Source organism: Diadema setosum, chromosome 4 (genome assembly GCF_964275005.1).
Source record: "Diadema setosum chromosome 4, eeDiaSeto1, whole genome shotgun sequence".
Taxonomy (NCBI): domain Eukaryota; kingdom Metazoa; phylum Echinodermata; class Echinoidea; order Diadematoida; family Diadematidae; genus Diadema; species Diadema setosum.
In genome coordinates this window covers 194,324-208,105 of record NC_092688.1, presented here as the reverse complement: position 1 = coordinate 208,105, position 13,782 = coordinate 194,324, and the positions used below count along the sequence as shown (strand labels likewise).

At 38.5% G+C, this 13,782-nt stretch overlaps 1 protein-coding gene across 2 annotated transcripts in view; it reads right to left on the bottom strand.

Annotated features, from left to right (window-relative positions):
• Positions 1-8,024: 8,024 nt before the first annotated feature.
• LOC140227496 (squamous cell carcinoma antigen recognized by T-cells 3-like) overlaps positions 8,025-13,782 on the bottom strand; it is a 101,048-nt gene continuing 95,290 nt past the window's right edge. For both annotated transcript variants that reach the window (XM_072307894.1, XM_072307895.1), the window contains 3 exons: positions 12,354-12,437; positions 12,013-12,158; positions 8,025-11,382 (listed from right to left, as the gene is read on the bottom strand). In XM_072307894.1, coding sequence (XP_072163995.1) covers positions 11,178-11,382; positions 12,013-12,158; positions 12,354-12,437 — 435 coding nt within the window. In that variant the 3' untranslated portion in view covers positions 8,025-11,177. The remainder of the gene's footprint in view (positions 11,383-12,012; positions 12,159-12,353; positions 12,438-13,782) is intronic.

Genomic DNA, 13,782 nt, shown 5'->3' with positions numbered 1-13,782 from the left:
CCCCTCCTACGGTGAAATCTCTTTGCGTTGAAAATTTTGACATTTTTCAGTCCAAAAACTGCCGTTTGTAGCTATATTCTTCGCTTTGGAAATTAAGGGGGGCACACCAGGCGCAACAACTGTCAATCACTGGCAGCAACATCAGGAGAATGGCATAGCGATTAAATGCGAGCGAGCGGAGCGAGCGAGCATGAAAATTTTAACATTTTGCAGCCTAAAAACTGCCGTTTGTAGCAGATTACTTTTTCGCTTTGGAAATTAAGGGGGCCGCATCAGGCGCAACTGCTGGCAATTACTGGCAGCAACATCAGGAGAATGGCATAGCAGTTAAATGCGAAGGAGCGGGGCGAGCGAGCTTGAAAATTTTTGACATTTTACAGTCCAAAGACTGCCATTTGTGGCTGTATTTTTTCGCTTTTGGAAATTATGGGGGCACACCGCGCGCAACTGCCGGCAATCGGGCAGCAACATCAGAATGGCATAACGATTAAATGCGAGCGAGCGAAGCGAGTGAGCTTGAAAATTTTGATATTTTACAGTCCCACATGTCCTTTGTGGCTGTACTAGTATTTTTTCGCTTTGGAAATTAAGGGGGGGGGGGGGGGGGCGCACCGGGCGAAAACTGCTGGCAATTACTGGCAGCAACATCAGGAGAATGGCATAATGATTAAATGCGAGCGAGCGAAGCGAATGAGCTTGAAATTTTGACATTTTCCAGTCCCAAAAACTGTCGTTTGTGGCTGTATTTTTTCGCTTTGGAAATTAAGGGGGCGCACCAGGCAAAAACTGTTGGCAGTTACTGGCAGCAACATCAGGAGAATGGCATAATGATTAAATGCGAGCGAGCGAAGCGAGCGAGCTTCAAAATTTTGACATTTGACAGTCCAAAAACTGCCGTTTGTAGCTATATTTTTCGCTTTGGAAATTAAGGGGGCGCACCGGGCGAAAACTGCTGGCACTTACTGGCAGCAACATCAGGAGAATGAAATGATAATTAAATGCGAGCGAGCGAAGCGAGCGAGCTTCAAAAATTTGACATTTTACAGTACCCAAACTGCCTTTTGTAGCTATATTTTTCGCTTTGAAAATTAAGGGGGCGCACCTGCTCACAATCACTGGCAGCAACATCAGGAGAATGGCATAGCGATTAAATGCGAGCGAGCGGAGCGAGCGAGCTTGAAAATTTTGACATTTTACAGTGTAAAAACTGCCGTTTGTAGCTATACTTTTTCAATTTGGAAATTTAGGGGGCACACCGAGTGCAACTGCCGGCAATTACTGGCAGCAACATCAGGAGAATGGCATAGCGGTTAAATGCGAGCGAGCGGAGCGAGCAAGCTTGAAAATTTTGACATTTTACAGTCCAAAGACTGCCGTTTGTGGCTGTATTTTTTCGCTTTGGAAATTAAGGGGGCACACCGGGCGCAACTGCCGGCAATTACTGGCAGCAACATCAGGAGAATGGCATACTGATTAAATGCTAGCGAGCGAAGCGAGTGAGCTTGAAAATTTTGACATTTTCCAGTCCTAAAAACTGTCGTTTTGTAGCTATATTTTCGCTTTGGAAATTAAGGGGGGCGCACCGGGTGCACCTGCTGTCAATCACTGGCAGCAACATCAGGAGAATGGCATAGCGGTTAAATGCGAGCGAGCGGAGCGAGCGAGCTTTAAAATTTTAAAATTTTACACTCCAAAAACTGCCGTTTGTAGCTATATATTTCGCTTTTGTTTGTCCCACTTTTATTTGAGAACCATCCCTCCCCCCCCCATCGACGCCTCTATATATATTAGGTTGCTTTTGTTAAGTGAAAGATCTGCTGCACACTCTTTGATAAATTAGGGAATATACGTCTATGTCAAAAGTGTACAAAGTTTATCCCTTATCCTGTATAGCGGACCTTTTGCATGTTCATGATTGCAATACAACGATCTGGTGCATAGTTCCGGCGATATTTGGACAATTTTCCATTAAGAAAGTTCGAGATTTGTCCTCATCTCGGGAATTGCTTGGGGGATAAATGATTTGTCTGTCTAAACACTTCCTTTGGGGCGGGGCAAATGCCCCTTTGCCCCCAATAGATTCGACGTCCCTGATCTTCCCTTGGTATGCCCATAGATGTATCCTGACTGAGTCATCAGTCACTGTCGTTTCTCAGGAATGATTCAGGAAATGGAGGGGATTCAATTATGGCGATAAAGTTGTTGTTATTGTTTGTTTGTATGTTTTCGTACATATTTTGCAGATGGTCCCCAGTTACTCGCGTCATAGCATGTTCATATGTAGACCTATACTATTTGACGTTGTCAACGCCTGAGCCATACCTTACAGTGTATGTCGATGTTACTTTCTTCGCGAGCGAGCGAAGCGAGCGAGCGCTTGAGAAAATTATACATTTTCCTACAAGATAGAATACTGTTCAGCTCTGTTACCTGTCTGAAGGCCGGCGTACAAACGTCATGCAATATGCCAAAATTGATACAATCACATTTCTGTTTCCTCCGTTTTTCCCTTCAAAATTCAGGGGGGGGGGGGATGATTGTACAGGCCATCCCCCCCCCTCCTCCATTTCAGGGGGGGGGGGGATATATCCCCCCATCCCCCCCCCGGGATTTACGCCCATGGTACTAGTACCAGTTGAAACCAGTTTAATCATACTGGTACCAGTTTATACCATTTGAAGTTGCACTGCTTACCAGTTGAAACCAGTACAAGTCTACTGGTACCAGTTGAAGTCTTACTGGTACCAGTTAAAGTTGCACTGCTTACCAGTTGAAACCAGTACAAGTCTACTGGTAACAGCTGAAGTCTTACTGGTACCAGTTTATAATACTAGTTGAAGTTGCACTGCTTACCAGTTGAAATCAGTACAAGTCTACTGGTACTGAATGAGGTCTTACTGGTACCAGTTTACAGTATACCAGTTGAAGTTGCACTGCTTACCAGTTGAAACCAGTACAAGTCTACTGGTACCAGTTGAAGTCTTACTGGCACTAGTTTTATACCAGTTGAAGTTGCACAGCTTACCAGTTGAAACCAGTACAAGTCTACTGGCCCCAGTTGATACCAGTTCATGTCTCATTGTGTACCAGTTGACACAAGCTGAAGTCTACTTTTTAATTCGATTACTTCATCAATTAAAACTGAATTAAAAGGTTAACAAAACTTAGTTAAAACATTTTAATTAAAAAGTAAACAAAACACAATATAACAAAATATTTGACATAATTGAACTTGGACTCTTAATGATTTCAACTAAATGAAACTGGAACCAATTAAGATCAGTTGACACTTTAACTGACAGACTGTATTTTGACCAGTTTGTGTGTGTGTTTGTTTGTGTGTGTGTGTGTGTGTGCAAATTAGTTGACACCATTTGATACCCATGTAACTGACTGGACTTGCTTACAACTTCATTTTAGATTAAAACCCACTAACTAAACCATTGAAATTCTAATACCAGTTGATACCAGTTGGTTTCTATTGGTTTCTACTGGTTCTTTTGCTCGTGAATATTCATAAGCTATTCAAATTCTCTTCATGAAAAATGACAAAATATTGTTAAATTAAATTTTTTTACAATTTAAATAAACTCAGAAATGTCTGAAATGCATTAGAAATTTACCTAATATTATTTCCGTGATGTTCACAATTTCAACTTGTACCTCTCATGAGGTATTTTCATATTTTTTAAACAAAAGTTTAATCTACTTGGTAACCATGTCTTAAATCATAACAACTACATAGCCCTATATAAATGAATGAAATATCCCTGGTACAACCTAGGTCTAGGATGTAGGCTAAGCCTAAATGTAGTTGTAGGTATAGGCTTTAAGACTAGCTTTAGGATTATGTTAGGTTAGATATTAACAGTGTCTTGACATACACGAAACACTCATACATCAAATAATTCAACACAAAATTGATTTTGTCAACTGGATCCCAGTTGACTCCAGTTGATACCAGTTGACAACTGGTACCAGTTGATTCCAGTTGGACGAATACCAGTTGACACCAGTTGATTTCTAGTCACTAATTCCAATTTCCATATTGAAACCAGTTGCCTTAACTGGAATCAACTGGTACCAGTACAAGTTGCCAATTGGTTTTGTACCAAGTCCCACGAAGATTCATTGAACCATTTGTGAGAAAAGTGATATTGCAACATTTTCACCTAACCTTTGACCTTCTGACCTTTGACCTTATGACATGAAACTCTCCCTGGAGAATCTTTACGCAGTAGTACATGTCCACACCAAGTCTCAAGAAACTACCTTCGGGCGTTGCATAGATATGGGGGAAATTGCAACATTTGTAGCATTTGACCTTGACCTTTTGACCTTTGACCTTTTGCCAATGTCACTAAAGTCTACTCAATTAATTGTCCCATCATACATCATCCTTGGACCAAGTTTGGTGAAAGCTGCTTCATTGCTTCATCCAGTTTTGAGTTATCACGTAAACAGATAAATTTTAGGATTTGACCTTGATCTTTGACCTTTGACCTCTGTCCGATTTCACTGAAAAAACTAATCAAGTAATTGTCCCATCATACATCATCCTCCAACAAAGTTTGGTGAAATTTGCTCCACCCAGTCTTGAGTTATCGCGTAAACGGATACAATTTCATGATTTGACCTTGACCTTTGACCCTTGACCTTTACCCGAATTCAACCAAAATCTAATCAAATAATTGCCCCATCATACTTCATACTTGGACCAAGTTTGGTAAAATCCCATTAAATATTACTCAAGTTATCGCGTAAACGAAAGCGGACGGACGTACGGACGGACAACCCGAAAATATAGCACCACTTCGTGGCGGAGGCATAAAAAGGCAAAACGCCCCCCCCCCCCCCCCCCCCCCGTGGGAGTAGGGTTAATGCAAACTGATCAATGAAATCGCAAAAAAATATAATTTGACAAATTGACAAAGATTTGAATGAAAAAAGAAACAATGTGTCATTATCCTTGATATAGTGTCTATTGTAATCTTTGTCTTGCCCCAGACACCGACCAATTACGACTTGTAATTTATTTAAAAAAATCACCGTCGAACGTGCTGAGATTGTGGTAATGATACCAGAGAGGGATGGTACAGTATTGTTTTTGTCGAGATCATTCATCTGATACTAACTTTTGAGAGATAATCAGAAATCACATGAAATATCAAAAAGCGTGCAATCCTAAGAGGAATTGAAAGTTTAATTAATGAAATCAATTTTGAAATGGCTGAGATATAACAAATTGAACTAAAGTGGTCCTGATAAAAGGTGGGTCCCATCTTTTATCAGGAACTGTTTGTTTTTGTATTTCTCATCCATTTCAAAACCGATTTTATCAAATAAGCTTTGAATCCCCTTAGAATTGCATTCTCTTTCAAATTTCATAAGAGGTTTTATAAGACGTTTATCATTATCTCATAAAAAAGCTGGAAACTGAAGCTCCATCTCAACCAAAACTGTACCATCCCTTTAAAAGACGGAGAGTGAAAATAAAAATGTCATGACAATTTGTTTACAAATATTCCACCTTTATGACCGACAATGTATTTTCCATCAAGTACACAAGAAACAACCACAGTTACAATTATTATAATCATAATATTATCTATAAAAAAAGCTGCCACACCAGCTAGACTTCTCATGAAATACAAAAGCAGACAATTTAGTTTTGAAAAAGAAGCATCTCCTCGAACTAGAGATATAGCACATATTTGCTGACAGTGACTTTATTCAAGGTTTCACTTTCCTTCTATAGGCACCTGTAATATGTCGGCAACAAAATCGGCTTAAAATCATCACGTAAATTGGTTTCCAGGGAGCTTCTTATCTGTATGGCATGCCAGTACTTCGAAAGAGAGAGAGAGAGAGAGAGAGAGAGAGAGAGAGAGAGAGAGAGAGAATGAGGGAGAAAGAGAGGGGGGGGGAGAAGGGGAGTTAGAGTGTTTAACATTGTATTATAACAAAGGCACACACACAACACACACACACACACACACACACAACACACACACACACACACACACACACACAAAAAAAGCTTTCAGTGGAACGTGATCATCGAGATTTTACAATGAATATTTCAGATACTCGCAGCCTCAAATTTGGCACACGTTTGCCTTAGTACTGCAGTGCCTATGTCTACTATACATGCGCCTGTCCGTCTCCCTGAATGGATTGCACGTCTTGGTTTTCTGACAGATGACCTAGCCGCTGAGCTCCATTTTCTTTCATTTAATCCTTCGTCGCATCTTAGCAATACAGTTTGTTTCCAGTTTTACCTACATGACCTTTACCAGACGAGTGTGTCAAAATTAAATTTAGCCCTGAACAAGCTCCGTGCTCTGCTTCATCAGCCTGTTCGTTCTATAAACATATTCCGTGTCGATATAATATTCGGGGCAACTTGTTTCATCATCCTGAAAAATAAAGAAGAAGAAAAAAAAATCATATATTACGTCCTACCTGAACAACAGTTTCTTCTCCCTCCTTATAATTCTTTGTTTCTGGAGCATTTGAACGCTTGTTTGCCGAAACAATGTTTAACAAATTCAAATTCAAATTCAAATTCAAATCTTTGCTTCTTCTGCAGTGGCCTCTTAGCATCACACTATTGAATTGCTGTGAAATAGTTCATATGAAATTCATACTACTGTGTCTTGTTTCTTTTCTAACGTATAAGCAGAGTTGCATTCCTTTCATTGTGTGGAAACGCCATATCAATGGTGCAAAACAAACTCAATCGATTTATACATCTGGCATTCATACCCCTTTAATGCTTGTGATTCCTAACACAGCCTTGTGGGCCGTATAAGGGGGGGGGGGGGAGGGAGGAACAAACAAACAAACAAACAAACGAACGAACAAACAAACAAATGAATAAAGGTGAAAACTTCTTTCCAACCATCAAAATACAACAGAAGTATATGACCCCCAGGTAACCAATTTTACAGAAATAAGAATTCATTAAAATAACAGTGATAAGAGTTGTACCACTCCCCTTCCTCCCGTTTCGTTTATGGTTGACTCGGAGTGAATTGATTATCCACTCAAGACATCTTGAGAGCCAGTTTAAACTTGACTATAGCCGTTTGGAGTTGGGAGGAAGGATGTCAGTTGGTTTGGGGGATTCAGATTTTTACATTTAGCGAGATAATTTCCTTCCTGACTCATACATACGCCAAACCAAAACTATCTAAGGTAAGAATACATACGGTACGTTTGAACTCTTCTTCTTTAAATCCTTGATGGGCCTGCCTGATACATTCTTCTCAAATGTTTCTGTCACAAAAATTCTGCACTGATCAAAGCAGTAAAAATTACCAACACACACACAAGCATATACAACAATTAGCACATCTTATAGAAGCACATTAGCACATAAACTCTTAGGTAGGCCTACTATACCAAGGTGTGATCATAAGAGTTGATTATTATAATTGAGGGAATATTATTATGTGCACTCTTTCATGGCCATGGTGCACCCTTTGCTTGTCAGGGCTTTAAGACCCTCCCCCCTCCCCCCCCCCCACATGCACTCACTCACTCACTAGCAAATTGCCCATTCTATTGTGCAGACCCACCGTACATATAGCTGGAGGTTCACTTTCTTTATTGTTTTTATCCCTACGATACTAGTCAGGAGTCATGCAATTCATTTATCTATTTTTAAAATCTTCATTACAGTATTATTATTATTATTATTATTATTATTATTATTATTATTGATTATTATTATTATTATTATTATTATTATTATTATTATTATTATTATTATTATATTAAAGATGTATTATTATTATTATTATTTATTTATTTATTTTTTTTTTTTTGGGGGGGGGGGGGGGTTGCTCCCTTCATGCATAATGTGCTCTTGATACTGTCAACAGTCCGCCATCTTTGGAGTTATATACCCGGACACCAGAATGTAGCGGGTTGAGAGATTGATGTAATGAGGACTTTATTGTCCGAAAGGTGATCAAAAGTACTTGGATGCCAAATGTTACAGTGCAAGAAGGTACAGAAGATTTCCAAAGCAGGCATAACACTAAGACAATGTGTATGATTAGCAATGAAGCCACAAGCATCATTACTAGTGATAATGATATTAGGATAGACAAGAAAGGTAAGAAGGAAAAACCCAGACAGAAACCAGCAGTAACAGACTGTTACTGCAATGTATTCAAACACTATCGTGTATTATCAGATGTAATTTCATTCCCTCAAAGATAATATTATGAAGTAGTAAAAGAGATAAAATTTGCATGATGGCATTGTCTCACAGAGAGTTTTCAAATCAACACAAGCCTCTGACAAATGAAAAGAGGCAGAAAAACTGAAATATGAACAAAGAAACACATATTCAAAGACATTTCTTTTTTTTGACTGGAATTTTTTCTTTTATTTTTGAGTGATGAGCAAAAATGTTATGGCTAACAGTATGTATGAAATAGAGTTTCTATATCAAGCAACTCATTTGGAGTGTTACTTCCTGACTACAAAACAACAGAAATCTACTTTTAGTAGACACTGAATGACATCTCATGGAAGGAGAGAGAGAGAGAGAGAGAGAGAGAGAGTAAATCTGAGAACTGGGAGTACTACACTAGTGAGAATCCCCTATATCAAGTACACTTCAATAATCAGAGTACAACCAAATAATCTGAAAATGTCAGCAAAACATAAGTGAAAGTAAGAAAGTTGAGCTATTTCAAACTTTTAAATTACCCTCCAAAAAGTTATTGATACCTTAAAGTGACTGCAGTTTAAGTTTCCGATGAAATATCAAGAAAAAAAAAGTGACATTGTACAAATAAATTGCTATGAGTTTATATTACTGTCCATGATGACTTTATGAAGTTAAGTAGGGTTGCATTTGCTCGAATTATTAACAGAAGAGAATAACGTGATGAAATTTTTGAAAAGAAAACATAACAGCACAGAGTTAGAAGGTAATGACACCATCACCTTGTTTGTTTGCACGGGTAAGTGGGACTAATCATTAGAATCTTTATAGTCCTTGGGTAACTATGATGAAACTTTACCCGTTGTTTGCTCGACTTAAGTCTTTTCATTTAATCTAAACTAGAATACAAATAGAAAATTTCCTTATGATATTAGCACAATGCAATGGATGTACCTGCTGACACCACTAATACATTGCTATCATACAGACGCTTACTTAGGAAAGAGAGGATGCAACACAAGATTTACAATCACATTGAGTCTGTAAGGGAAAAGTGGGTCATTTTTCTCTTTCATTACTGATTGCTTATTTATACACTGAAAGGAAATGTCTTGGATTTGCTGACATCAGAAAAGGTAAATTTTTGATGACAGATAGTATTACTAAAATAGATCTGAAATTTACATTGACACCACTAAAACTTCATAAAAGCTTATCTTATATGCTTTTCTTAGGAGGAAAAACAGAAAGAAAAAAAATTTTCTTTTCGCTGGTATATTTGTACTTGACACTCACAACCATACAATTAGAGAAAACAGAGTTTGCAACAGTTCATATTGAAAGGATGAAAAATCAAACACCACGGATGAGAGAATGAGAACTGCTAAAATGGGCTTATTAGTTTGATGTTGTTTTTTTTTTTTTTTTCAGAACATATGTAAGTAAAAATCTAATGAAAAGTTAATCTTGGATGCATTTTACAATGCTAAAGATAAAACAGTGCATGGAATGTTTCATAATTATGCTATTACACTATTCACTAAAAATACTTTGATTTCACATTATATATATGTGAATTAAGAAGGACAGCTTTAACATGCCAGACCCTACAAAACGGACAAATAAAATTCTACTGTAGGTGATATACATGATTAGCACCTGGTTTATTTTCATTTGTTTTACTCAAATTACATCATAATCAGTGAAATGTGTCTTGCCACTGATAGAAACTGTGAAGTTCTGAGCAATCACCAAAGAAGTCTCCACAATCACAGGAAATTTGTTGTGACAACTTGTGGTCTGAAGAGGTAACAGTGATAAAAAAAACCCCCACAACTTAATGTGTTTTCAGAAAAAAAAGACATAATAGCATACTTACCATGCAAATTTAAAAATGTTCACATAGTAACCGTTTGACATAAACAATGTTCCTATATTAAAGTCATGTTTCTTTGTGATTTCATTGTCATTGAAGTGTACCTGTGGTTCAGTATCATTACACACAAAAAAAACCATCTATCTATCTATCTATCTATCTATCTGTCTGTCTGTCTGTCTACCTACCTATGTGTATCTATCTCTCTCTCAACTACATTTCGTCGCTGGGGTAACAAGACCTTGTATCTCAAATTTTGGTGAAAATGACTTTTTTGCATTAGTGGTCAAATAATCGGTTAAGTGATGTCCTGTCCAAATCCCAGCTGTCTTACCCCAAAAATGAAGCCACCACGGCATGTCAAAGGAACGGCTATCCCATTCAGTATAGTGCTTTGGCCGCCATTTTTGGCTCTCCTGAACATTTGACATTTTTGAGATACGAGGTCTTGTCGCCCCAGCGACGATTTGTACTTCAATGTATGACATTTTAAAAAAATCTTCTTCTATACAGTTTTATGCCGCTCATTGGTCAGCAACAAATTACTTTACTCAAAACTTTTTTTCCATTTTTTAGCTAGAAACAAAAGCTAAAATTCCAGAAATACAAATAAAGCTCATTGACTGTAGTCACATAGACTGCCTGTAATTCATACATGTACCATGAAATACCGTACAAGCAAGCTGCTTAGTGAAGGGGCCGTGGAGGAACAGCTCATCCTGAACAAATTGTCAAGAAGACAGTCAGACTTGTGTTTCCTGCTGGGTGCGTGCTGACCATCCTTTGGCCGTCCCCTTGGCCGTCCCTTTGATAGGCTGGGCAGACCTTATGTCTAGTATTCTTTATTACAAACATGTCATACAATCCTGCCCATTTACCTTTGCACACATGCAAGCTGAATGAATTAAAACACAGCTTTAAAATATTTTGTTAGGTATTGAGTAATACAAGAATGTTCATAATTAACAAGACACTTGTCATAAAAATGACAAGACGAAACAGCAAAGTTCTTTTAAATACAGACTGTACAATGTCTGCTCTAATCTTCACTCTACATTCTGCAGAGTGTTATGCAGAGATAAAAGTATACACTGACACACATGTGGATTACTACTGTCACTTCAAGAACAAGTTGGAAAAGTCGGCATTGGTGAGTTTGGTAGGACGGGCTTCATCTTTACTTCCCTTGTCTCCATTCTGGTTTGTGTCTGTGACACCTGTTGGATGTGTGGGCTTGGGTTTTGGAGTGGTGTGACGTTGGAGAGATCTGGGCACGAGTGACACTTGTGTTCTTCCTTTCCCTCTTGGGCCAATAACACCTCTGTAGGAGTAATCAACATACATTTTAGGTAACATATATACTGTATGTGTGGCTACATTGTGTGGCATTTCACATTCTCGGCATTAACATGCTACACAGTACTGACAAGACTTAAAGAGGTGGAATGATGATATTAGATATGATCAGTACTCCACCTTTTTCTGTTGTATGATTTGTATTGATGTCTTCACATGAAATACGACAATCACACCAGCATTTAGGTATAACCTAGAGCAGTACAATGTACATATTTTCTCCTTCATGCATGTTTCCCACTTACAGCATGTAAGTCTTCACATGTAGGGCCACTTATATCACATGTAGTTGAGTAGTAATTGGAAAGTTAAGAACTAAAACTGAATATGAAAACCAAGCCAAAGATAATCATTTCTCTTGCTAGGGAAACTCCAAGTCTGAATCCGTTATACCACACCAAGCATGTTTTATGCTTTACAAGCATTGAAGAAGTATGACAAGCTGGTACAGTAGTTCATTCCTCCCATGAAAGGAGAATTATGACTGGCTTAGCACTTCATTAAATCTAGGCTGGGATGAGAAACTGAGAGTTAACTCAAGTCAAGGTGTGTAGACTGTAATGTATGGACTGTTGAGTCTTAGCAGTTGACTTACTTTCCACCAAGAGGTTTATCCTCCATCTTAGTCTGAGTGTCCTTCTGTGGAGTCTTACGGACTGGTGGGTTACTGATTGCCACACTGATGGTGTGTTCTCCTATCCTTGTGTTATCTTCTGCCATAACTGCCTTTGAAGCACATGCCTATTACAAAGGAATAACAACTTTGCTTTACTATTGTGACAAAACATGTACACAAAGCAGGATTCACATGGGTTCCCTTAAAAGTTTGAAAGTTAAATAGCAGCAACATTAATACAACCTTTACAACACTAACAGAAGAATAGGGCATTCTACCAAATGACTATAATACTTTGATTTGCAATGGCGTATTCTCACCTCATCCTCATATTCCACGTAGGCAAGTCCTTTGGGGGTCCCACTCCGAAAAGTCACTAGCCTCACGCCTTTCAGTTTGCCATACTATGCAGAAATATAAAAGACCAATTCATGTAATGGTTAAAGGTATTATCTTCTTAAAACGAAAATAACCATGTTTCAATGTGACAATTCAAATACAGTGGACTCCCATTATAATGATGTTCTCTGGATCGGCACTTTTCTTTTGTTATATTGAAATTTTGTTATAACTGCACAAATAAACAATAAAAGTACATAGAGTGGAATACGCTGCGGAGTGAATTTTTACTTCATTGTGATGGGAATTTTGTTATAACCGTGTTCATTATAACGGGAGTGCACTATATGAATTTGGATTAGTAGTGGAAAAAATAGAAAGTTTTGACACAAGTCCAGAAACACTACAGGATTAAATTTCTTCTACAGGACCAGGTAACACGACGAAGACTAATTCGTTGGGTGAGAATGATAAAGGCGTTAAGTTACCACTTATCCTATAGTGTTCAAGACAACTTAACGCCCTTCTCATTCTCAACCCACAAATTTTAATACACAGACACAAAGACACACTCACACACAGATGTGTGCGTAATTTGGAGGTGATACACTCATGATAGCCTATCACCTATTAATTAAAATGTAGTCATGAAAAGGACCCCTGTAAAATGTAATCCTGAATAGGAGAGACACGAACTGAGAAATTAGTTCCTGTAAAACTGTAAAGTGATGAAAGTGGTGACGTCCTGAAAGGTAAGGTTAAAGGGAAAGTAGGAAATGGAGATATGAAGGAAAGAGGTAAGTCAAGGGAAATTAGACAAGAGGATTAATAATAATAACATAATAATGTGTTATTTACCCAGGGTAGTCTCTTCAGTGTTGCCACTGATCTACCAGAGGACCCTGCCATTATTATTACCCTAGCATTGCCAGGTACACATTTATACACCTGGGTCGAGAGGGACATTGTGGGTAAAACATCTCGTCCAAGGACGTAAGCGCTGGGCGGGATTCAAACTTGGTAAGAGGATAAGAGAAAGAAGTAGAGTTGTGGAAAGAGATTTAGTATAAAGAATAAGTAAGATACTTTGTGGGATCAGTCAAAGTGACACAGGGAAATTCTGGGCAATTAAGAAGATGGTTTATGATATGTAAACACACAATTGGAGAGTATTCAACCTTCATTGATATTGCACATCTACATGTGTACATGCAGGGCTGTTACACAAAAGCCCATCAGGGGCGGATCTAGCTTTTTTCCGAGGGGGGGGGGGGGGGTTTCAGGGACTGAGCTGGGTATGGCGAGGGAGCATAGCGACTGAGCCCGAGTGAGCGAAGCGAGTGAGGGAGGATGGGGGAAGGTGGGGGGACCCCACTCCCACAGTTGGGAGATTTTTCATTTTAAGGGTTG